Source organism: Argopecten irradians, chromosome 12, assembly GCF_041381155.1.
Source record: "Argopecten irradians isolate NY chromosome 12, Ai_NY, whole genome shotgun sequence".
In the NCBI taxonomy this organism is placed as follows: domain Eukaryota; kingdom Metazoa; phylum Mollusca; class Bivalvia; order Pectinida; family Pectinidae; genus Argopecten; species Argopecten irradians.
The window spans coordinates 28,713,282-28,740,360 of record NC_091145.1 but is presented as its reverse complement, the minus strand read 5'-3'; the positions used below and the strand labels follow the sequence as shown (position 1 = coordinate 28,740,360).

Genomic DNA, 27,079 nt, shown 5'->3' with positions numbered 1-27,079 from the left:
TGAGATATCCTTGTCGATTTGATTCCTTTTCTCCCATATGTCATAGGGTCAAATGTACTACGTTCATTTGTCTGTGTCGTGTATTTGTTGCGTTACCCTTTACAGGGAGTGTGTCCTGTTTACCTGTGTGCCTATTTATAGTAAGTCCATGTGTGTCCAGGTGTCCTGTCAGTCTTAGCTTGTTTAGCCTGTTTGTACGGTTTGTGTACGGGTATGTTTGTGCCTGCATGCAGGAGTATACATGTAGGGGTGTGTCTGTGAGTGGGTATATAAGTAGTGTGCAAGGGGGAGCGCGACGTTAGACATTTCATTTGCGGAGCTGAACTAGCCTTTCGAGGTTACTCCGAGACACAGGGACTCCTTACTCCACGACACTTCCGACTAATTGTTACCAACTAGTCAAAGGGGTTTCGTTCCCGCTTCAAATAACCATATGTAGACGACACGCTCCTGTGAGAGTAATAAAGAACCAACAGAAGTAGTAATCAACCACGTCTTTGTTATTTCTATCACACATACTTATTTGAAAAATATGAAATTCCCGTTGCTTTCCAGCTTTTTCATCTGGTCATGATCACAAGAACGTCGTTATGCGTCAAAATTGATGGAGTCATTGACAATGCACACCACGGCTACACCGCTTGTATTGATGACGTTACGTTATTGTCTAGCACGTGTGAGCTGTCTTACACCCCCCGGTGAACCTAGCAACCAAGGAATATTCATGTGAACTATGGGAGAAATATTTATCCAGGTTACTCTCGTGTCAGTCTAATCGTTGACAGAATAAATGATGCAATACCTCGGTATGTTGAGCGACAGATAGTATCAACAGTTTGAGTGGTCTATCAATCATCTGGAGAGGCGGGGTTTACATAGCCTACCCGACGTCAGGAGATAGAACGAGTGGACGGAGTTTGGCTGCATCCGATAAGAAAAACTTGTGTGGAAGATCTTATGGTTACGGGGTACTGACGGACGGTGAATTAAACTTCGTCATGAAATACTTGATCTTCAATATAAAGGATTATCTTTTCATGAGATTAATAAAAACAAGGGCCCAATGGGCCCGAATCGCTCACCTGCAATCTGGTAATTATACATGGTTCATACTTAACAAATAGAGTAAATAAGAATTTATATCATCCCTAAGCACATTAGAGGCCTCTTGGTTATTAGAAAGAAGTTGTTTAAAGATTTTAGCCTATTTGACTCCTGTGACCTTGAATGAAGGTCAAGGTCATTCATTTGAACAAACTTGGTAGCCCTTGATCCCAGCATGCCACAGGCCCAATATCAGGTTCCTAGGCCTCTTGGTTATTAAAAAGAAGTCTTTTAAAGATTTTAGCCTATTTGACCCCTGTGACTTGAATGAAGGTCAAGGTCATTCATTTGAACAAACTTGGTAGCCCTTGATCCAAGCATGCCTCAGGCCCAATATCAGGTCCCTATGCCTCTTGGTTATTAAGAAGAAGTTGTTTAAAGATTTAAGCCTTTTTGACCCCTGTGACCTTGAATGAAGGTCAAGGTCATTCATTTGAACAAACTTGGTAGCCCTTGATCCCAGCATGCCACAGGCCCAATATCAGGTCCCTAGGCTGTTTGGTTATTAAGAAGAAGTCGTTAAAAGATTTTAGCCTTTTTGACCCCTGTGACCTTGAATGAAGGTCAAGGTCATTTATTTGAACAAACTTGGTAGCCCTCTATCCCAGCATGCCACAGGCCCAATATCAGGTTCCTATGCCTCTTGGTTATTAAAAAGGAAGTCGTTTGAAGATTTTAGTGTATTTGACCCCAGTGACCTTGAATGAAGGTCAAGGTCATTCATTGGAACAAACTTGGTAGCCCTTCATCCCAGCATGTTACATGCCAAATATCGGGTCTCTAGGCCTCTTGGTTATGAAGCAGAAGTCTTAACAAGATATTTCAGCCTGAAGCAGAAGTCTTAACAAGATATTTCAGCCTATTTGACCCCTGTGACCTTGAATGAAGGTCAAGGTCATTCATTTGAACAAACTTGGTAGCCCTTCATCCCAGCATGTCACAGGCCCAATTTCAGGTCTCTAGGCCTCTTGGTTATTTAGAAGAAGTCTGTTAAAGATTTTCACCTATTTGACCCCTGTGACCTTGAATGAAGGTCAAGGTCATTCATTTGAACAAACTTGGTAGCCCTTCATCCCAGCATGCTATAACTCAAATTTCAGGACTCTAGGTCTCCAAGTTTTGGAGAAGAAGTTGTTTAAATGGAAAAGTTGACGCCGGACGGCCGGACGACGGACGCTGCACCATAGCATAAGCTCACTTGCGCTTCGGGTAAGTGAGCTAATAAAACTGATGTTACGAGAGGAGGTTGTCACAAGATTATAAAGAATGTGACTGCACGGGGACATTTGACCCCGTCACCTGTTCATCGGAACCAAAGGAAAATTACCGACAAAATCTTACTGTTTATAGGATAAATAGTCATGAAAAATGACGCATTATTGAAGAGGAATGTTCATACCGCGCAAACGGTTCCATCGGCCATTTTAGAATTTAGAGGCAATTTGCTGCATTTCTACGGGCGATTTGCTGCATTTCTACGTAGAAGTCCTAGGCCTAACGATAACAATGTAAGATCTACGAGCGTACGATGTTTATCTTAAATGTTTGAATAAAAAGGGCACATTCTGTAAGAAATCAGAGGTAAACATACCGTACGGTGTGCCTCACGGCAGCCGTTACATTGTTCTCTAAGTAACGTTTGTGACCTGCATTTTCTACCGTGAATAATGCTAGCCATGACGCAAAAGTTATCCAGTCTATGCTGGGCCGGCTGAAACATGGACAGCAGCTCATGAAAACCGTATTATTGCATTTATTGCCATAGCTATGAACTTCATTCCACAACAATTGCACTTCTTTGAAGTAACGTCTGTTGTAAAAACTGCAGATAGTAGAAAGTATGGACACACCCTGCAGTTCTATGAATACAGTAATACCCGATGAGTTCAGGATAGATCTATCACATGTGGGTCACACATATCACACGATATAAGCCACGCCCACCAACCAATCAACTCGCGTCTATCATTATATTGTAACCCAGTATGCAATAGGTATTGCGCAAGTTGCGCAGCGAGTACATCTCTGTCAAGGGTTAGACCGACACGACACTAAAGACAAGAGATCCCAGAGGGATCTTGGCGCCCACCAAATTTTTACTACCGGCTACATATTACTACATATGAAATTTGAGAAAGATCCTTTCAGTGCTTTCTGAGATATATAACACTAATAAACTTCAATAATGACAGGCAGCCATCTTGTTGACCGATCAGTCCAAAAATACAATATGCACAAAATAAGGGCCCTAGGGGAACCTACATGTGAATTTTGAGAGGGATCCCATTCAGTTCTTTCTAAGAAATAGCAGTAACAAACTGACTGTATTAGCTTCCCAAAAAGCTAGGTGGGCAATGCGGAAGCTTAACCATTTGGAAATTAAACAATGATATGATGATACTGTTTAGCAATTTTAATTGTTCTGTTGAAAGCCATTTTATAATTTGTGAGCTTGTGTTAGTGCAAGGTAGCCAGGTCTAGTACAGACGAACAGTTTTAATAATACTTTTGCTCCCAACAAATTAAAAAGGGTTTTATGCAGAGATTACTAAGCTCAGAGAAAAGGCAAAGGAAATATTGAACTTAATCTAATATGTTTCTAGATCTATGTTTTTCTATGGTCTGTTTTCATTTCTGATTTTAGTATGTACTGTCATCCTGCATTTTTGTATGTTCCATGTCCCGTTAATAATATGTCTGATTATTAATGTTACACGATGGTGATCTAAATTAAGTAAGAAATATAAAAGTAATGTCTCGAACATGGTATACTACTACAGATATATTTGTTCCATCTGTAAATTGAACCAGATTTAATTAAAATGCCCGATTAATTTCTAGAACAAGGACATAGTCATTCAGATCCCCCGCCAATGGAGATATCAAAGCTGAAGTAAGTTTGATTGTGGAGACTTATGTGTATGAAAAAAGAACAGGAAAAAGGAAGTTGAGCTAAAGAAAAATGGAGTATAATTCAAGTAGAGCGGGGCTGCAATTGTTGAATCAGGTATACAGCCTTTATATTAAGACTATATACACTCAGGTATACAGCCTTTATATTAAGACTATATACACAAAGATGGGTGGAGTTTTGCAAAGTAACATTTACCATTTACCATGATATTTTCAGCAATGTTTCCATGGTAACGGAAAAAGTGCAAAAACTGAAAACCTAAAAATAGCAAAAGGTACTACTAGACCATAAAAAGAATGTGTCTATGAAGTTTCGTGGAAATATCTCTGCTGGTTTTAGAGTTATGCTCCGGAAATGAACCTGCTACAAAAATATGATATTTTCAGCAATGTTTCCATGGTTACAGGAAAAAGCACAAAAAGTGATTACCTAAAAAATAGCAAAAGGCACTACTAGACCATAAGAACAATGTGTCTATGAAGTTTCTTGGAAATATCTCTGCTGGTTTTAGAGTTATGCTACGGAAACGAACCTGGTACAAAAGTATGATATTTTCAGCAATGTTTCCATGGTTACGGAAAAAGTGCAAAAAATGAAAACCTAAAAATAGCAAAAGGCACTACTAGACCATAAGAACAATGTGTCTATGAAGTTTCATGGAAAAATCTCTGCTGGTTTTAGAGTTGTGCTCCGGAAACGATTCTTACACAAAAATCTGCCATTTTCAGCAATGTTTCCATGGTTACAGAAAAAAGTACAAAAAGTGAAAACCTTAAAAAAGCAAAAGGCACTACTAGACCATAAGAGCAATGTGTCTATGAAGTTTCGTGGAAATATCTCTTCTGGTTTTAGGGTTATTCTCCGGAAACGAACCTGGTACAAAAATATGATATTTTCAGCAATGTTTCCATGGTTACAGAAAAAATGCAAAAAAATGAAAACCTAAAAATAGCAAAAGACACTACTACCATAAGACCAATCTGTGTATGAAGTTTCGTGGAAATATCTCTACTGGTTTTAGAGTTATGCTCCGGAAACCATTCGTACGGACGGATGGACGGACGGAACCCATTTGTATATCCCCCGCCAACTTCGTTGGGCAGGGGATAAAAATCCTTATTCAGAATTCTTTTACCACAAATGCTTGTTCTACACAGAAATCTAATTAACGAATGCAAGCGCACATGTGACCATGCTTTATCAGGAAGATGGCGTCCGAATCCGGACAGATTAAAGTCTGTTTCCGTAATTCGTTTTAATATTATTTCAACATGCAGTGCTTGACACACACTGAACATCCATCTGATTCAAGCGTTCTTGCTACATGGCTATCCTGCAAGATGGCGTGATTTGCATCCGATTCTAAATGCTACACCTCAAGCAGCGTAGCAACAACAAGGGCCCTAAGGGAACCTACATATGAAATTTGAGAATGTTCCCTTCCGATCTTTCTGAGAAATAGCCATAACAAACTTTAACAATCAGAATCCAAGATGGCTGCCTGGTGGCCATCTTGTTGCCCTTTTGGTCTCAAAATGCAAAATGCACAACTAGGGCCCTTGGGAAACCTACATATGAGAATGATCCCATCAAATTTTTCTGAGAAATAGGGATAACAAACCCTAACTATCAAAATCCAAGATGGCTGCCTGGCGGCCATCTTGTTGACCGATTGGTCCCAAAATGCAATATGCATAACTAGGGCCCTAGAGGAACCTACATATGAAATTTGAAAAATATCTCTTCAGCTCTTTCTGAGAAATAGTGTTAACAAGCTTTAACTATCAAAATCCAAGATGGCTGCCTGGCGGCCATCTTGTTGACAGATTGGTCCCAAAATGCAAAATGCACAAAAAGGTCCCTAGGGGAACCTACATATGAAATTTGAGAAAGATCCCTTCAGCACTTTTTGAGAAATAGCGATAATAAGAATTTATTAACGGACAGATGGACGGACGGGGGGCTTGACGGACGGGCCACAGGCCACGGACGATAGGCGATTTGAATAGCCCACCATCTGATGATGGTGGGCTAAAAATTTGAAGAGAATTTTTCATGACTCAAAAAATTTCTTGACAGGCAATACTTTGATTTATGGAATATTTTCATATAAACAGACTTATTCAAAGTACTTTCATCAAAGTTTACTACGGGGGATAACTCACAGACTGTGGGATGGCTCGTCCATACTCGATGGTACTAGGTTTCTCCCTCAACACAACACGTACCACTCGCCAGTCCTTGGCTATATTTCTCTGTAGGAAATAAATTAGAATCACAAATTGTCTGGCATCCATATGTCTGCATCCGCAGTAAAATGATTGCTTTCATCTAGTTAAAGATTATGTCAGGTAGAGGTAAAAACATATTGTAACAAGGCTAATTCACAGAAAGAGGTTGGTGAAAAAAATAGATATTTTCAAGCTGGGAGCCTTTTTGAGTGCAATCATTCTGTGCAAAAATGAATGTTCATGTTCATTGCTTAATTTTAAATGATATTTCAAATTATACAAATGAATGGATCTTGAAAATGAAATGGATGTACAGTGGACTTCAGTTAATACAAACTCAAAGGGACCGCTAGAAAACTTTGAGTTATCCGAGCTAAACATTTAACACTTCTCTACATATTTATGTAGTTGGAAGCAGCTTTATAAGTGCCATTCTACGGCAGCATTATCAAAAAGAAATCCCATTTTAGGTGAGCTAATGGTCAACATAAATTTCGCTTCCAGTTATACGAACATCTTCAGTATGTTTTTTGTCGTAAGTCCCAAAACATCTACTTTGTATTATCAAAGTTTTTCAAGTTTTCTGAATTTAAATTGTCCTAGATTTTTTAAACAAAGATAAAGAGGAAATTCGACCTGGACCAGCAAAGTACTTCATGTTCGTATCAACCAAGTTTTAAGTGTCTAAAAGAGAACCCTTCCTTTAAAGACGCTCCATCGCTGACAAATGGTATTTTTTTCACTATCACAAACAGCAGCAAACGATTAAGAATATTTCTTGAGTTACAATTTAAAGTTACTTACTTTACACCGTTACCACTACTGAAAAGTTTGAGCTTTTACTGTCGATGCGGGATTACTTCGAAAGGCACAGGTGAAGTACTAACCAGACAGACGGAGGAAGTTCCTTTGATCACTACAGGCACAAATTGAATGGTATAACATGCGCTTGGCGATTGGTCAAGTCTGACTTCATACGTCCCGCCCCATAAACAACACTGACAGCACGTAAAACTCTTCAATTCAGAGATCACCGAGATGTGACGGCGTAGTACATGGCCTCTCAGTTTCGGTGTAGAACAAACAACTCGATATCTTAATTAACTTTACATATATACTGTATTGTAATGTCCCGGTTGATTTGAACCGACGAAGAATTCAAACACACATTTTTTTAGGAAAAAAATGACAGTTTGAACACGTCAAATGATCAAAGTAAAAGTAAGATTTTTGTCGGCAAATCGGCACAATGGGATCCCCATAAATGACGGTATTTTGATTATTGCTACAAAGATTTTTGAATTAAAGACTGAATAAATGATCAGTATAATGACTTTTACAACAGAAAATGAATTAAAATGAACATTTTAAGTAATAAATAAAATTATTTGCGCTGAAATATTGTGCACAAATTAAAACAGCACCCCAACAACGTACATATTTGTTCTTGATGTACGTGGAAGAAATCGCCAATGTTCCTTAGGCCCAATCTAGATAAAGATATCACTTAAAATCGACATTAAAATTCAACATTTGGTCTTTCTTTTGTCAGCCGATCAAGTTGTTATTACATGTAAACATGTGCCGTACGCTGGTTTGGGCAAGCCAGTTACGCGGTGTCATGTCAGCGAGAAAGCTGGATATTCAGCTCCAGCCAAAACAATCCACTTGTTGGTAATATTTTAACAATGTAAACGTAAACGATACATAATTTTCATCAGTTTAAATATATTAACATAATCTGTATCTGTAGACGTAGACAATCTGCGATCGGGGGGTAGACAATCTGACAGTTCGATTGTGACCTAATTTTACGAACAGAATGTAAACATTTTCAGCAGCAGTTTTGTAAAAGCAACCGACTCTATTTATAATTAAAAACACATGCTTAGTTACGAAATATAACAAAGGACTAATACTTAACTAGATTTTCTGTGGTTTACTGCCGGTAAATAATTACGGACGTCGTTGTAGATTCTAGGCCTCGATCAACGGTGCTGTTTTGGGGCTTTGACTACACGCATGGCTTCTGTTACAAATAAATGCTCACGATTATAGAGAATTCATCTTTCAGGTAAATCAGCAAAATGTGTGCTTTTCCTACAAATTTTCTGCTTTACATCGCGTATGTCAGATATGTATCGGTACTGAAACTGATTTTTAATAACGATTTCAATTCGGATAGTTCGAACGCACGTTTTTTCTGAAGCTTATAATTATTTTTTGACGAAATGGGCGTGTTTATAGAAATGCGTCAACCAATGAAACCAAGCGCTGCATTCCCAGAACAAGAGGCCCAGAGGGCCTGTATTGCTCACCTGGTTTTTTGTTAGTAATTATCACAAGACTCTGACAATCAGAAAAATAAGCAAAATTGACTCCCAAAGTTTAATTTTGAATCACAACCATACAATGATGCTATTGATACCATACAAAAATGCTATCCAATACATAGGTTCAGAGACAAAGTAATTTATATGAAAGTAGTAGCCTAATTGACCTTTTTGACCTCGCATCTATTGCCGTCTAAGGCCCCTGGGGTCAGCCCAATCATTTGTACAATTTCAAATCCCAACCCTATAAGGATGCTACCATTGCATTATAAGTGCTCTTCCATTCTTAGTTGCAGAGAAGAAGTCGTTTATATGGAAGTAGCTAAATTAACCCCTTTTGGCCCCACGGCCCCCAGGGGGTCAGCCCCATCATTTGCAAAATTTTGAATCCAAACCCTATAAGGATGTAACCATTACATTATGAGCGTAATCCCATGTTAAGTTGCAGAGAAAAAGTCATTTATATGGAAATTGACCACTTTTGACCCCGCCCCTCAGGCCCCCGGGGGTCAGCCCTATCATTTGCACAATTTGGAATCCCCATCCTATAAGGATGCTACCATTGCATTATGGGTGCTATACCATGCTTAGTTGCAGAGAAGAAGTCATTTATATGGAAATAGCCAAATTGACCCCTTTTGACCCCGCCCCTCAGGCCCCCGGGGGGTCAGCCCTATCATTTGCACAATTTTGAATCCCAACACTATAAGGATGCAACCATTGTATTATGGGTGCTATACCATGCTTAGTTTCAGAGAAGAAGTCGTTTATATGGAAATAGCCAAATTGACCCCGACCCCGCCCCTCAGGCCCCCGGGGGGTCAGCCCCATCATTTGCACAATTTGGAATCCCCACCCTATAAGGATGCTACCATTGCATTATGGGTGCTATACCACGCTTAGTTGCAGAGAAGAAGTCATTTATATGGAAAAAGCCAAATTGACCCCTTTTGACCCCGCCCCTCAAGCCCCCGGGGGGTCAGCCCTATCATTTGCACAATTTTGAATCCCCACCCTATAAGGATGCTACCATTGCATTATGGGTGCTATACCATGCTTAGTTTCAGAGAAGAAGTCATTTATATGGAAATAGCCAAATTGACCCCTTTTGACCCCGCCCTTTAGGCCCCCCGGGTGTCAGCCCCATCATTTGTACAATTTTGAATCCCCACCCTATAACGGTACAACCAATGCATTATGAGTGCTATCTCATGCTTAGTTTCAGAGCCCCATCATTTGTACAATTTTCAGTTAGTAGCCCATAAGGATGCTACCAGCCAAATTTTGTTGAAATCCAACCAGCGGTTATGGAGAAGAAGTCGATTGTTGGCGGACACCGGACGACGGACGATGGACGCTGCGGTATCCCATAAGCTCACCTCGGTCCTTTGGACCAGGTGAGCTAATAAATTAACCACACTCGTGTGTATAGATGCACAGGTAACTAGTTCATCCACATATCGAGGAAGTAATGCAGCCGTGCCTTTTGAAGTAATCCCGCGTCGACAGTAATTTGACTTCAAGTTAAAAATATGAAAAATAATTTAATGCATCCCGAAAAAATTCCATGGCGCTATATCCTATATGGAATGAAGTACTGATTGCCCATGCACAAAAGGCAAAATAAATTATTTTATATCATTTTTTGTGTTAATTAGACATCTACACACACGATTAAACACCAATAATTGTTCAAATGATGAATATCATTTATGCTCTGTCGGCGGTGGAGCATCTTTAACTCATAAATGCTCTGTATTCATTTGTACACTATTGGTTATTGTGATATCATTTATATAACAGACATCCCAGAATTTCAAGTGAAGCAAACATTCACTCGTAACTAATATCAAATACTAGTGTTTATACCCTTTTCAATAAGAATCGTTCCCTGATAATTTTGCCCTTCCTGAGCTTGACATCAATGTTGATATTCTCATCCTCTTCGTCTGAAGACTCTGAGTCGCTGTCTGTACTGTCGTAAAAGCTGTTTCTCTTGCCACCCAAGTTCAAGGAAGTCTGTAGAAAACATCATATGTCTCATTTATTTAGCCAACAACATATGCAAATATAGTTTAATAATCTCGCTTAGAATGAATGATTTACTCTGGTATTTATGTCAACATTAGAAATGTGATAGTTTGAGTATGAGTAAAGCCATCACTGATTCTGTGGCTCACTAGTTTACCATTCCACAAGTTCTACCCACCACTAGCAATGGTGATGTAGAACATCAATGTTGACTAATAGTATCTTAAGTGTAAAAAAGGCTTGTAAAAACAATGTACCCGGTACCATCTGGTCATTAACTAACTTAGCAACCTAAAGCAAAGCAACACAAACTGTCATAATCACTATTGTACAGTAAAGGGCCGTAGTGAGACAGGTGTGACAGCATGCTGCGAACACCTATTACTGATCTGTGCAGGTGATTTTTTACTGCATTGAACACTTCAATTCATAAGAAGTTGATTCATATACGGGTAGGTTAGTAATGTTATATAGTGAAGAAATTTGAGACCTAGCAAAAAGTTTGATATAGCTGGAAATTTGATTTATTAGAGTTTGATTCATAGACATCTGACTGTAAATATCTCAAAGTTGTTATTTTTATAACATCTCATTATATAATTTATAGAATTATTTTCTTACCTACCAACCCAAGCTTCAAAAGCTTTGGCTTATTAGTTTAACATCCTTTAAACAGCCAGGGTCATGTAAGGATTTCCTCCCATGTGTACAATGTATTGTGGTGTGTGAATGTCTGTTTGTTATGGAAAGGCTACATTATATCCATGTTGTGTCTCCTTGTAATGGTGGGAAGTTTGCTCACACAATATCTCTCTAGGGCTCAACATTAACTTTTCTAGGGACTTGCCATGTCGGGTAGGTGATCACAAAAACTTACCGCCCAACAGGAAATTTGACTTGCCCAATTAAAGGTGAAGGTACTTTAAGACTCTAATATGGCCCCAAAATTAATTCTCCAGTAAAGAACAACATATTTTGCCATATAACAGTTGAATACATTTGCTAACACATTACATCCAAAAAATATCCCGGATGTGCCCATTATGTTCACTATGACGTCATCAACATGCAGTTTCACGCCATTTTTCACAAAAATCCATGAAAAATCATTCTTTTTGAGTGGTGTTCTCTAAAATTTAATGTGGTCGCCTTCATGGAGCAGAAAGGGATTTTCACATGTTGTGTATCGTGTATTTACGCATATCCATGCAAAATATAAAGTTGCTCCAAGGTGGCGGCCAAATCCATTTCAAGCCTTTTCTAACCTAAAGATGATGAATTTCTAACAAAATTTGGCGAGAAGAGGAAAATCATCAATTTGATGACGTCATAGGTGGAGCACATCGTGTACATGGTTATAAAAAGTTATGTTTTGATGAATGGCAAGTATGAGAGTATTTATTGATGTGAAATTGATGTGGATCAGAGCTAATATTTTTCGACCTAAAAAATTAAGGCCAAATACTGGTCCTATCATATCTACTCCTTTGTCAAATAATTATAATTATGTGTATACTGTAGACACTATACAGTACATTTTCAAATCCTTGTCTACCTCAAATTGTCCACTTATATCTAATAATAATATTTAAAGATACACAGTCTCAGTCAGTTGTAAATAGCATAGCAATTTTTGTTCTTCTAAGATAAAATTGTTAAAAATTGTTCCTGCTGTCCAGGCAGCCTAGTGGTAATGATCCGCTAACCCTCCTGATCTAAATACATTGGATTCCTCAGGAAATCTGTGTAGAGGGCTTCATACTACAAATTTTATATCAACTCTACATCAACCTTAACATCATGTCACTTAAATCTCCACCTGCCCAGTTGGGCAAGTCACAGACCTTACTGAATTGCCCGAAAGGAGGTCTGATCTGCCCCGGGCAGTCAAGCAATGGTTAGTGTCAAGCCCTGCTCTCTGAAGCCAAAGACAGGATCAAGCACACTACACCCATTCACATTATACTGACAACGAGCAAACCAGTCGTCTCACTCCCAGTATGTTGAGCACCAAGCAGGAGCAGAATCTACCACTTTTATAGACTACGGTATGTGTATGTCTTAGCCAGGGGACAGAACAAAGAGCTTCAAAAAGATAGATCAGTCAATGTTAAACTCATTACAACTTACGGCTGACCGAACACACAAGAAACTTACAAATCTGTAGAGTTTATCATCATCACTGAACTTTGCCGATGCTCCTGCTGCACCATCATTGATATCAACTTCCTGGACATGTCCTAATTTGAGCACAGTTTGAACCATCGCCGATCCTGCATCACGTTTCCGCACGATTGACCAACGAATTAGCCAATCAACCACATCACTACCTACAAAAAACAAGGACATAGTCATTCAGATCCCCCGCCAATGGAGATATCAAAGCTGAAGTAAGTTTGATTGTGGAGACTTATGTGTATGAAAACAAGAGGCCCAGAGGGCCTGTATCGCTCACCTGGTTTGTAATGCCAAGTAATGTTCTGAATACAGGTTCATTGTTTCTTTTCTGAAGTAATTTTAATATTAACCTCTAAATCCCCTATTGAGCCCCACCACTCCTGCCCCCAGGGGGTCAGAGCCAAAATTTATACAAGTTCTGTTCCCCCTCCCCCAAGGATGTTTATGGCCAAATTTGGTCACAATCCAAGCAAAACTCTATGACAAATAGCAACTTATAGGATTTACCTCTATTTCCCCTATTGGGCCCCATCCGTCCTGCCCCCAGGGGGCCAGAGCCAAAATTTATACAAGTTCTGTTCACCTTCCCCCAAGGATGTTTGTGGTTAAATTTGGTTACAATCCATGCAGAACTCTAGGACTAGTAGCGATTTAAAGGATTTACCTCTATTTCCCCTATTGGGCCCCGCCCCTCCTGCCCCCGGGGGGTCAGAGCCAAAATTTATACAAGTTCTGTTCCCCGTCCCCCAAGGATGTTTGTGGCCAAATTTGGTTACATTCCATGCAGAACTCTATGACAAGTAGCGATTTAAAGGATTTACCTCTATTTCCCATATTGGGCCCCACCCCTCCTGCCCCCGGGGGGCCAGAGCCAAAATTTATACAAGTTCTGTTCCCCTTCCCCCAAGGATGTTTGTGGCCAAATTTGGTTACAATCCATATAGAACTCTATGACTAGTAGCGATTTATAGGATTTACCTCTATTTCCCCTATTGGGCCCCGCCCCTCCTGCCCCCGGGGGGTCAGAGCCAAAATTTATACAAGTTCTGTTCCCCCTCCCCCAAGGATGTTTGTGGCCAAATTAGGTTACAATCCATACAGAACTCTATGACTAGTAGCGATTTAAAGGAAATGTTGACGGACAGACGGACGGACGGACGGACGACGGACGGACGGACGGACGGACAGACGGACGGACGCCGCGCCATGACATAAGCTCACCGGCCCTTCGGGCCAGGTGAGCTAAAAACCAGGAAAAAGGAAGTTGAGCTAAAGAAAAATGGAGTATAATTCAAGTAGAGCGGGGCTGCAATTGTTGAATCAGGTATACAGCCTTGACATTTATATTAGACTATATACACAAAGATGGTTGGAGTTTTGCAAAGTAACATTTACCATTTACCATGATATTTTCAGCAATGTTTCCATGGTAACGGAAAAAGTGCAAAAAAGGAAAACCTAAAAATAGCAAAAGGTACTACTAGACTATACAAAGAATGTGTCTATGAAGTTTCGTGGAAATATCTCTGCTGGTTTAAGAGTTATGCTCCGGAAATGAACCTGCTACAAAAATATGATAATTTCAGCAATGTTTCTATGGTTACAGAAAAAAAACACACAAAAAGTGAAAACCTAAAAATAGCAAAAGGCACTACTAGACCATAAGAACAATGTGTCTATGAAGTTTCATGGAAATATCTCTGCTGGTTTTAGAGTTGTGCTCCGGAAACGATTCTTACACAAAAATCTGCCATTTTCAGCAATGTTTCCATGGTTACAGAAAAAAAGTACAAAAAGTGAAAACCTTAAAATAGCAAAAGGCACTACTAGACCATAAGACTAATGTGCCTATGGAGTTCCGTGCATATATCTCAACCGGTTTTCCAGTTAAGCTGCGGAAACGAACCTGGTACAAAAATATGATATTTTCAGCAATGTTTCCATGGTTACGGAAAAAATGCAAAAAATGAAAACCTAAAAATAGCAAAAGGCACTACTAGACCACAAGAACAATGTGTCTAAGAAGTTTCATGGAAATATCTCTGCTGGTTTTAGAGTTGTGCTCCGGAAACGATTCTTACACAAAAATCTACCATTTTCAGCAATGTTTCCATGGTTACGGAAAAAATGCAAAAAATGAAAACCTAAAAATAGCAAAAGGCACTACTAGACCATAAGACCAATGTGTGTATGAAGTTTCGTGGAAATATCTCTACTGGTTTTAGAGTTATGTTCCGGAAACCATTCGGACGGACGGACAGACGGACGGAACCCATTGGTATATCCCCGCTAACTTCGTTGGGCGGGGGGAAGGGAATTTTAATATTAACCTCTAACTCCCCTATTGGGCCCCGCCCCTCCTGCCCCCGGGGTGTCAGAGCCAAAATTTATACAAGTTCTGTTCCCCTTCCCCCAAGGATGTTTGTGGCCAAATTTTGTTACATTCCATTCAGAACTCTATGACAAGTAGCGATTTAAAGGATTTACCTCTATTTCCCCTATTGGGCCCCCGCCCCTCCTGCCCCGGGGGTCAGAGCCAAAATTTATACAAGTTCTGTTCCCCTTCCCCCAAGGATGTTTGTGGCCAAATTTAGTTACAATCCATTCAGAACTCTATGACAAGTAGCGATTTAAAGGATTTACCTATATTTCCCCTATTGGGCCCCGCCCCTCCTGCCCCCGGGGGTCAGAGCCAAAATTTTATACAAGTTCTGTTCCCCTTCCCCAAGGATGTTTGTGGCCAAATTTGGTTACATTCCATGCAGAACTCTATGACAAGTAGCGATTTAAAGGATTTACCTCTATTTCCCCTATTGGGCCCCGCCCCTCCTGCCCCCGGGGGTCAGAGCCAAAATTTATACAAGTTCTGTTCCCCTTCCCCCAAGGATGTTTGTGGCCAAATTTTGTTACATTCCATGCAGAACTCTATGACAAGTAGCAATTTATAGAATTTACCTCTATTTCCCCTATTGGGCCCCGCCCCTCCTGCCCCCTGAGGGGTCAGAGCCAAAATTTATACAAGTTCTGTTCCCCTTCCCCCAAGGATGTTTGTGGCCAAATTTAGTTACAATCCATGAGAACTCTATGGACAAGTAGCGAATTTATAGGATTTACCTCTATTTCCCCTATTGGGCCCCGCCCCTCCTGCCCCGGGGCCAGAGCCAAAATTTATACAACTCAGTTCTTATTCCCAAGGATATTTCTGGCCAAATTTGGTTACATTCCATGCAGAACTCTATGACTAGTAGCAATTAAAGGATTTACCTCTATTTCCCCTATTGGGCCCCACCCCTCCAGCCCCGGGGGGGCAGAGCCAAAATTTATACAAGTTCTGTTCCCCTTCCCCCAAGGATGTTTGTGGCCAAATTTGGTTACAATCCATGTAGAACTCTATGACTAGTAGCGAATTTAAAGGATTTACCTCTATTTCCCCTATTGGGCCCCCGCCCCTCCTGCCCCCAGGGGGTCAGAGCCAAAATTTATACAAGTTCTGTTCCCCTTCCCCCAAGGATGTTTGTGGCCAAATTTTGTTACATTGCATTCAGAACTCTATGACAAGTAGCGATTTAAAGGATTTACCTATATTTCCCCTATTGGGCCCCGCCCCTCCTGCCCCCGGGGGTCAGAGCCAAAATTTATACAAGTTCTGTTTCCCTTCCCCCCAAGGATGTTTGTGGCCAAATTTGGTTACAATCCATGTAGAACTCTATGACAAGTAGCGATTTAAAGGATTTACCTCTATTTCCCCTATTAGGGCCCCGCCCCTCCTGCCCCCGGGGTGTCAGAGCCAAAATTTATACAAGTTCTGTTCTCCTTCCCCCAAGGATGTTTGTGGCCAAATTTTGTTACATTCCATTCAGAACTCAATGACAAGTAGCGATTTACAGGATTTACCTCTATTTCCCCTATTGGGCCCCGCCCCTCCTGCCCCCGGGGTGTCAGAGCCAAAATTTATACAAGTTCTGTTCCCCTTCCCCCAAGGATGTTTGTGGCCAAATTTTGTTACATTCCATGTAGAACTCTATGACAAGTAGCGAATTAAAGGATTTACCTCTATTTCCCCTATTGGGCCCCGCCCCTCCTGCCCCCAGGGGGTCAGAGCCAAAATTTATACAAGTTCTGTTCCCCTTCCCCCAAGGATGTTTGTGGCCAAATTTTGTTACATTCCATTCAGAACTCTATGACAAGTAGCGATTTAAAGGATTTACCTATATTTCCCCTATTGGGCCCCGCCCCTCCTGCCCCCGGGGTGTCAGAGCCAAAATTTATACAAGTTCTGTTCTCCTTCCCCCAAGGATATTTGTGGCCAAATTTGGTTACAATCCATGTAGAACTATATGACAAGTAGCGATTTAAAGGATTTACCTATATTTCCCCTATTGGGCCCCGCCCCTCCTGCCCCCGGGGTGTCAGAGCCAAAATTTATACAAGTTCTGTTCCCCCTCCCCCAAGGATGTTTGTGGCCAAATTTGGTTACAATCCATGCAGAACTCTATGACTAGTAGCGATTTAAAGGAAATGTTGACGGACAGACACGGACGGACGGACGACGGACGGACGGACGACGGACGACGGACGCCGCGCCATGACATAAGCTCACCGGCCCTTCGGGCCAGGTGAGCTAAAAATGAAAACCTAAAAACAGCAAAAGGCACTACTAGACTACAAGAACAATGTGTCTATGAAGTTTCATGGAAATATCTCTGCTGGTTTTAGAGTTGTGCTCCGGAAACGATTCTTACACAAAAATCTGCCATTTTCAGCAATTTTTCCATGGTTACGGAAAAAATGCAAAAAATGAAAACCTAAAAATAGCAAAAGGCACTACTAGATCATAAGACCAATCTGTGTATGAAGTTTTGTGGAAATATCTCCACTGGTTTTAGAGTTATGCTCCGGAAACCATTCGTAAGGACGGACAGACAGACGGACGGAACCCATTTGTATATCCCCCGCTAACTTCGTTGGGCGGGGGATAATAACAATGGAACAAACTGAAGTAAGGGATGGAGTTATTTCTTTTAATTTTTTCCAGAGACTGAAGACTAAATCATGATTGATACTGATAATTTCATTAATTATGCTACAATTAGGTATTAGACATGTATATTAAGAACAAGGCATGGCTATTCAACAAATACCTATTTACCAAAAAGTTTAAAGCTTCATTTATATCTATCTCTTATTGCATTTTTGTCTGAAATTGACAAAATTTGACATGACTATGATGTTGTACAATAATATCAATTATAATCATGTCATCCTCAATATTTCAGGGGTTACTGTCATTACATACAGCCCTGGAATATCTCATAATAGATCTGAAGGCTCAGTTTTAAACAACAAAATAAGTAGTAAGTTGGGTCCTTTGATGTACATCAAAATAATCAAATAACAGTACACTACGTGGCTTGTAAGCTGGGCATTTGGGTTTCATTAGTTTAAAGTCCTATTAACAGTCAGGGTCACCTAAGGACGTGCCAGGTTTGATGGTGGAGAAAAGCCGGAGTACCCGCAACTGCCCCACATGGGATTTGAACTTGCGACCCAGGGGTGGAGGGCTTGTGGTAATATGTTGAGACACCTTAACCACTCAACCACCGTGGCCCCTGGGCGTCGCTTTTATTAATCTTCAACAGAGGTCTCTGCTAGCCTGTAACAGATCAGTTTTTTCCTCATGAAATGCCTTAAATTTTACTATGGCATAGTCCAGAATGGATATTATGACAGCTATAGTAACTCCTGGAGTATTGAGGATGTAACATCTACATGTAATGAATAGGCTATGAGCAACACATAATTTTGATTTAATTAGGAGTCAGAATTATGTTACAACTTCAATACATCAGCTTTAATTCATATTAACAGACATTTCAAGCATGGTGCTTGTTTGATAGGATACCCTTGAAAACTTACCTTTGAAGCAGTTTTTATGTACCGCACCATTCCTAACGTGGTTGGCCAGCATTACTCCTGCATCAGGGTCCTGTATAGCTCCCAGAATCTCACTATTTTCATTACAAAGTAAAAACATTATCACATATCTCATGATAATTCTACCTCATTTTGTATTCTGGTCACGGAAATATAAGAATGAACTGAATATTTCTTCAATACTAAAAGGACAAAAGTATATTTCCTTTCATAAAACCATGATAATCCATAATTTCTCGCAATAGCAAATAAGTCTGCAATATGAAAAACAGAACAAGAGGCCCAGAGGGCCTGTATCGCTCACCTGGTTTGTAATGCTAAGAAATGTTCTATATACAGGTTAAGTAAATAGTTGTTTCTTTTCTCAAGGAATTTTCCCTCTAATATCCATATTGGGCTCCATTCTTTTTGTTCCTGGGGGGTTAGAGCCAAAATTTTGATACTTTTCTCCACAAGATGTTTCTGGTCAAATTTGGTTATAATCTATGCAGAACTCTATGACTAGTAATGATTTAAAGAATTAACCCTTATTTCTCCTATTGGGCCCCGCCCCTCCTGCCCCCAGGGGGTCAGAGCCAAAATTTATACGAACTATGTTCCCCTTCTCTCAAGGATGTTTCTGGCCAATCTAGACCATCCTCATATTGATCTATCTAACACGAGGCCAAAAGGGTCTGTATCACATTCACTCAGCTGGTTTGTAATGCCAAGTAATGTTCTGAATACAGGATCATTGTTTCGATTTTCAAGGAATCGTAAAATTCACCTCTATTTTCCTATTGGGCCTAACTCTTTCTGCTTTCTGAGCCAAAATTTATAAAGGATGTTTCAAGTAGTAGCAATTTATAGTGAAAAAGATGACAACAGACAAAGGACGGACACCACACCATGGCATAAACTCACGCCAGGAGAGCTAATTAATATTATATTTATTATTCCACTCCACTATGATACCCTCAAATACAAGGTCTAACAAGGGGCCAAGAGGGCCTGTATTGCTCAACTGAATTTTTTTTTTGGTAATTATCACAAAGACTTACAATTAGAAAAATTAGCAAATTTGACCCCATGATTTTTGAATCCCAACCATATAACAATGCTATAGATACCATAAGACTTTGAATGCTATCCAATATAAAGTTTCAGACAGAGTAATTTATATGAAAATAGTAGCCTAATTTACCCTTTTGGCCCAGCGCCTTCGGCACCGGGGGGGGGGTCAGCCCCATTATTTGTACAATTTTGAATCCCCATCCTAAAAGAATACTACCATTGCATTATGAGTGCTATCCCATGCTTAATTTCAGAGAAGTCGTTCACATGGAAACAATCTGATTAAAATACAGATCCTTATTATCACTTCGTTTGATATGAGGATCTGACAACATCCCATTAGGGGTCACGTCAGGATGACCTTTGGAAATGGCCAATCAAATTGGCACTGCCAGAATCTTGACTGGGGACGAACTAGTTTGAAAAAGCTGTCCAATTATTTTCGTGCACATAGTCATCTCGCCCAAAGTCCATTAGCATGCTAAATGTATATGCTTACTGGTAGCTTTATAAATTGAGGTAGAGGTGTGTAGAAAATGTATTTGATCTGGAGTACACGTGGTAAAAGGTCATCTGGACGTGACCCCATATGGGATATTGTCAGATCCTATATTGAACGGAGTGGTTATGAGGATCTGTATTTTAATCAGATTGACATGGAAATAGCCAAATCGACCCCTTTTGACCCCATCTCTCTGACCACTGTGGGGTCAGCCCTATTATTTATACAGCATTGAATCCCCACTTTATAAGGATGCTATCATTGCATTATGGGTGCTATCCCAAGCCAAGTGAAGAAGTCGTTCATATGGAAATAGCCAAATTGACCCCTTTTGACCTCGCTCTTCAGGCCTCCAGGGGTTAGCCCGACCAATTGTTCAATTTTCAGTCAGTACCCCATAAGAATGCTATTACTAAAATTTTGTTAAATTCCAACCAATTATGGAGTAGAAGTCTATTGTTGATAGACGGACGGACGAAAGATGCCGAACGCCACGTTATTGCATAGCTCACCTTGGTCCTTTGGACCAGGTGAGCTAATAACTATCCATTTAAGTCACCTCAGCATGATCCCTATAGTTAACCAATCGGTAAGTCGCCTATGAAATCGCCAATGTGGTTGATTCTCTCTGAAGTATAAACAATTACTAACACATCCTGGGATGTTCTGATTTTAGACCATTAAGCAATGATGTCACTATTTTTTAACTTCAACAGGAAATTTTGTTTGCAAACTGTGTGAATCCGTGTAGCCGATTCTCACAAATATTTGCAAACAAAATTTATTTCATAACCCGATGAAGTTAAAAAATAGTGACATCAATGCTTAAATATAAAATGTGTTTAAACGTACGATTCCATTGATTTTCCAATGGATTATTTTTTTCTAAATCAATACGCTGCAAAGTCGATGTCTCTATTGTGACGTCATGATAAAATCAAAATGTAGTGGCTAGATGCAGAAGAATTACAAGACTAATTTTTAATTGTATTGAGTGATCATCGAAAAGTTAGGATCCTAAATTTATCTTATATGAATAACTTACTTACCGCTCCAGCTGACATTGACTTTAGGTGGGGAGTGTTGTTTGGTGTCTCTAAAAGCTGGGAAAAGGGACACACTGCCATTGGACACCTAAAAAGAAACATTTGCGCCATATTTACCAGAAAATATATTCTTCATACAGAGTTTTAAACTGCATTAAACTGTAGTGCTTTTCGCACTTTGGCTGTAGCAATTTAGTTTCTCATTCATATCATATTGCTCCATTGGAAATTATTTACCGAATATATTAGTAATAATACATCTCCTACTCCCTAAATTCTGCCTTTGAGGACAAAAATTTATGAGGCAATACAATAAATGAAACATCTTGAAATAATTGTATTGTCACAATAAGGCTATGTAGGTTGGGTTTGTTTTTTTTTCATTTTAAAATTTTAGGCCAAATTTGGTTTCCATCCTAATGGCAAAGCTGCCAAAGCATCTAAGTAATTTCTCTCAATTCAATCCTTGAAATTCCCTCAAGTATTAAACTTGATATTTATCCAGAAACTAAACTAAAGTCAGACAGGGCTCTTGATATTTATCCAGAAACTGAACTGAAGTCATTTATCCTTTCAGTGTTAATTAACATTTTATTGCTTTTTTCAAATCTTGATTTTGTGGCACATTTTCCTATATTCGAAATCATGAACCCATTCCAAATGTAGTGTAAAAACCTACAGAATCTTATCCAGGTATTTGTGCAACACATGTGTTAATCATGAACAGGTTTATTGGCCTGTGCAGCCTTATATAATGAGGGCATTCAGTAGACCACTGTGAGCTTGAAGCACATGTCTATTTGCCATTTGTTTTGACTCTTCAGGTTTTTGAGAAATGGTTATAATATTTGTCTTGACTTCTGAAACTTCTTAAAAGTCAAAGTCAACTGGATGCCCAGAATAATACTGTATACATGTACAATAAAAATCGTTCCAGACCTGTTTTGAGCCTGAGATGGACCGTATCACAGCTCCAATAGCATGAGCCCATCCTTCCCGATCTTTCCTTCCAGCTGCTTGTAGATATATCTCCTCTCCCTCAGGCAAAACGATCTTGAATACTCCCTTTATCATAAAACAATGAAATTCTAAAATCAAAGCTGCACAGATTTACATATTACTACTATAGTATGTAAATCATTTACTAATTATTTACAAGTTTCTATAATTAAAATAAGGAATCTTAGATATAAATATAGCAGAATAAAGCTCAATTCTTAAACTTTAAACATATTTTATGGAATTAAAAACAAAAATTATTACAACATCATAATTACCTAATATCTAGTGATTGGTGAAACAAATCACAATGATTTTAAAAGAACATACCACTGACAATTATTGTTGAATCTAAATTTACCTGTGCATCAGCTACAGGGTCATCTATACATGGGCAGATAACTGATGCTCCTTGTAATGATATTAATGTGACTATCACTGCTTTGTCTCGTCTGTGATGGCAAGTCAGTTGATCTTCATGAAGCGCTAACCACCTGATTTTCCATCTTTTGTTCGGCTCCTGTTAACAATGAATTATACATTTATTGAAAGAACACAAATACTATAATGCATGTTGTGAACATTTTAATATTTGAATATTTCTGTGCCTTTTATATACATAGCAAAGGTTAAAGTGAATAGTCGGGCAAAGAAAACCAGTCTAAATGCGTTCATTGGCCTTCCAAAAGTTCTCACATATTAATATGACGGTCAAGTTCTGCTTAGTTTCCCAGTTCTGACCATTAAAGTAAAGAAAAGCTGAAAGCATTGAAAGCGAGGCTGCGTGGAAATGTAACCACGGACATTGTGAGCCGGGAGGACGTTTTAGAATTTCCATACTTTAAATTAATTTCTTCGTACGCAGACAGATTTTGACGAGACATTTTATTTTCTATTTCATAAGAAATTATACTGGATACATTCACACCATTTTTACCGACTTTAGCCATCCTTGCCCGACTGTTCACTTTAATTATAGGTGCTGAAATATGATATTTGAACAGGAAGTCTAGATCTAAATGGGTAGATTACTGATTTTTCTGCCACAGTACAATATACTCCAACAAATTTTAGAGGTTCACACAACATTATGTTGTGTCAGAATATCCAACCCATGTAATCAGGTGAGTAAGGCCTCATTCACGTGTAGGCAGCTGTAGGGGCATTCATTGTAGTGTGACAAGTATGGAACAAGATTACGGTTAACAATAAGTCATGGTTGTCGTATGCAGAAAATTATAGTAATTATTTCACTCAGTTTTAGCCTACTATTACATGTATAAGGTCTGACTTATTTTTTAGGTAAGCAAATATGGCATCCTCAATACTCCAGGGTTTTCTATAACTGACGTAATATCCACCCCTGGACTATCTCATAGTAAGACTTAAGGCAGCTCAGGTGAAACTAGAAATATGCCTGTTAGTTAAGTGCTCGCTAACGACTTCCTAACCTTCATTTCCAGTATGAAATCATCCTTGGTATCAGGTGAACATAGCACTTTCGCTCATTACCCTTGGGACTATTGCAAGGAGATGGTTTACACCCTTGGTGAATTGTATTAAATACTTTCCTTTACTTCATCAGAACATTAAATGTGAAATTACTTTGAACTTTGTTAAGTGTGTTCTTTGTTACATAGAAGTGCGTTTATCATCATAATGATATTGATACGATAGACTTGTTTCGATGTTCAAAATAATCGTCCGTTAGAACACTGTCCAGTCTCTGTGCACGTGGTGGCGTACCTGTGCCTTATTGCCAACAGTCTGCGACTTTAAGCACTAGTCCATGCCCACGACTAGTAATTTTACTGCTGGACTAGTGCTTATTGTAATGAACTAGTCCGGTTTGACTAGTGACACATTTTGAGTGCATTATGTATGACATTATTTCAGTCTGGATTCATCAATTTATGAAAATTTGCATTCAGGAATGCATCCAGACTGTAATTTGGGTCAAAATTGTAAACTGCATGATCATGACTGAAGTGCTGAAGCAAAACGGCTGTTTATTTAATTTGGACTAGTAATGAAATAGTCGGACTAGTAAAACTTTGGGGTTTACTAGTCCAAATGATCAGCAGAGAAAAAAATTAACGTCACAGACTGTATTGCTTGAACGCCTTTTTGGGGTACATTAGTTCTACAACTCAGACACTCAGACTGTTATTTTATGATGTTTTATATTTTGTTTCTCTTAGGCTGTGTAATTTTATAATTATTTATTATAACAGAAGACCTAGGACCAAGGATGATGTGAAATAAATTAAATATAATCTCCTAGATAACGCTGTAAATATGGCAGATACCAGTATTGCCAACCTCTGATGAGGTCAAATCGGGTGATCACCTTTGAAAAAACGGGTGAAAGGGTCAAAACAAGGGTCATATGCGAAAAAACATTTTAGTGTAATTTTTAACACTTTTTAAAAGCCTTAAATATGCATATATTTATTATTTTCATATTGTTATTCAATAATATTTATGATAATTTTTCTTTAATAACATAAATAATATTTGATAAAATCCGGATTTTTTGTTCTACACATGTCCGGTTTCATTATTATCTTTGACTCAAACAAAATGGCGGCCATTATGATTGGCTTGCCTGCCTACTGTAACAGGATACTGTTCATGTTGACTACATTTTATTCATGTGAGTAAATCTTTGTCTGAAATCACAAGTGTTTGTGCTTTTGAAGAATTTTGAAGAGATTATTTCTGATTTTGAACAGTATTAATTGGCCCAGTCTAATTTTCCTAGCTGGCTCAGGCTAAAAAACGATCATAGACATCGTGATGCATGACTGAATAGATTAATTGCTACAATTTCACACCTTTATTAAAGTTTGTGAAAACACAAACATAGCTACCTGCATTAAACAAGGGCCTGATATGAGTCTTAAGCCCTGAGATGTAATTAAAATTTTGCTAATGGCTATATCTGACGTAATTTTTGTGAGCTTTTTGACACTTTGGTCCCAGTGCTGAAAATCGGGTTATTTGATGACCCGCCGGGTCAATCGGGTTAGGCATTCTAAAATGTCTAAATAACGGGTCAACCCGGGGAAATCGGGTGAGTTGGCAATACTGAGATACTAAAAGTTTTCAGTTTCGTCACTTTCTTTTATTGACTTTATAAACCTGATTTGCTTTGTATTGTAAAGTTTCCAAAGTTGATCAGATGCTTAGAATAGCGTGACCGATGCATGAGTTTGTATGATACTCCGCTTGAAGTTTACACAAAACGAATGTGTTAAGCACTGTATAATGTCACTTTTGTTAATTTATAGAAGATTATATCCCTGACAAGTATATATTAGTATAAATATGTTTTCGAAAGGGTGGTGTCACTAAATCACATCAAAATCTACTGATCTATTCAAGTCACTGACTTCAGGTATCTCATGCGTAGCTGGAATCTGTGCATAGAAGATGTACACAGACTCCACAAAAAAATAAAAGTGCGAGCGTACTCGCACTTAAAATCTGAACCAATCACATGCCTACAAAGATTTCCTTTGAAGATTACAGAGAGAGTAACGTCCACCTTTAAAGCCATACAGTAAACAACAGAGTAACGTTATATGGCTCATTATAGGACTAAATTACCTGTTCTGTTCTGTTGCTTCCAGTTTTACTATGAGTAATTCAGTTATAACGTCAGTTATAGTGTAGAAGAACAGGGAAAAAAGACACAGTCCTGTTGAGTGCCGTACCAGGAATCAACCCATGTCTCTGGCTTGGAAATCTACGGCTCTACTGACTGAGCCAAAGGAGCATGCTCCGTCAGCTGAGTGACAGAGACCGTATTTAACACTCTAGTATTTACAAGCCACACCAAGCCTCTCCTTTTACAATAGGCCTAGTAACCCTGTAGTATCGAATTATCTGTTCAATCATTTTTTTTCAATTAAACTCTTTTTTGATCGTTTTAGATATACCATAATAATATGGTGTATCTTATCATTAGCTAATAAGATAAACAAAGAAAACCTTGATTATTTTCAACAAGTACAATATAGGCCTTAGTTTCATGAACGAACAGCAAATCTAAGTGAATAATCATTTATATTAATTGACAATAAAAGTTGAAATATTTCTTCTTATGAAAGGCCTTTCATCTACATCTGGAAATAAAAGCATTATCTTTAGAACGAAGTTGATCACTGAGCATTTCCCTGCTTCCGTCCCATGAAAAAACTTAGTAAAGGCCTAGGCTGAAGCCAAACCGGGCCGAGGGGGTTGGTTAAACTTACTGCCAATAAAACAAAACATAATGAGCTAATTAAGTGATCAAACAATATTTACGAATTTCAATAGATATCCTGTTTTCAACGTGGTATTCTCATTATCCATTTGATTTGTGTTTGTCTTCTAAGTTAAACTTCATTCTGCATCATCTGCTTTCCTCGTTGTTTTGTTTTCAGCAACTAGTAGCTAGATGGCGCTCCGGTGTAAACTTCCTGTTCCCAATTACCTGGGGCCCCAGGAAGGGGGATCGAGTGATAAGAGAGAACTCGATGCCAGATGGTCTTTTATAATTAGCTACCATACACCACATAAACCGACACTGTGTCTGTGTATTGTAGCAGTCGGAACAAATCATATTTAGCAGTTACGTCTTATACAACAAGAGTAAAATCGCTCAATTTAATCACCACGTATTAATTTTACTGTACATTCTACAGACAGGCTAACGTTACTACATAGGCCTAACTGCTCGGCCTATTTATAAGCAGGAAAAATAATCC

At 39.0% G+C, this 27,079-nt stretch overlaps 1 protein-coding gene across 1 annotated transcript in view; it reads right to left on the bottom strand.

Annotated features, from left to right (window-relative positions):
- LOC138305035 (pleckstrin-like) overlaps positions 1-26,775 on the bottom strand; it is a 30,244-nt gene extending 3,469 nt beyond the window's left edge. The window contains exons 1-8 of the mRNA XM_069245445.1: positions 26,637-26,775; positions 22,687-22,845; positions 22,266-22,391; positions 21,326-21,414; positions 18,708-18,799; positions 12,771-12,943; positions 10,452-10,601; positions 6,184-6,273 (exon numbers count right to left, since the gene is read on the bottom strand). Coding sequence (XP_069101546.1) covers positions 6,184-6,273; positions 10,452-10,601; positions 12,771-12,943; positions 18,708-18,799; positions 21,326-21,414; positions 22,266-22,391; positions 22,687-22,845; positions 26,637-26,684 — 927 coding nt within the window. The 5' untranslated portion in view covers positions 26,685-26,775. The remainder of the gene's footprint in view (positions 1-6,183; positions 6,274-10,451; positions 10,602-12,770; positions 12,944-18,707; positions 18,800-21,325; positions 21,415-22,265; positions 22,392-22,686; positions 22,846-26,636) is intronic.
- Between the last annotated feature and the right edge of the window lie 304 nt (positions 26,776-27,079).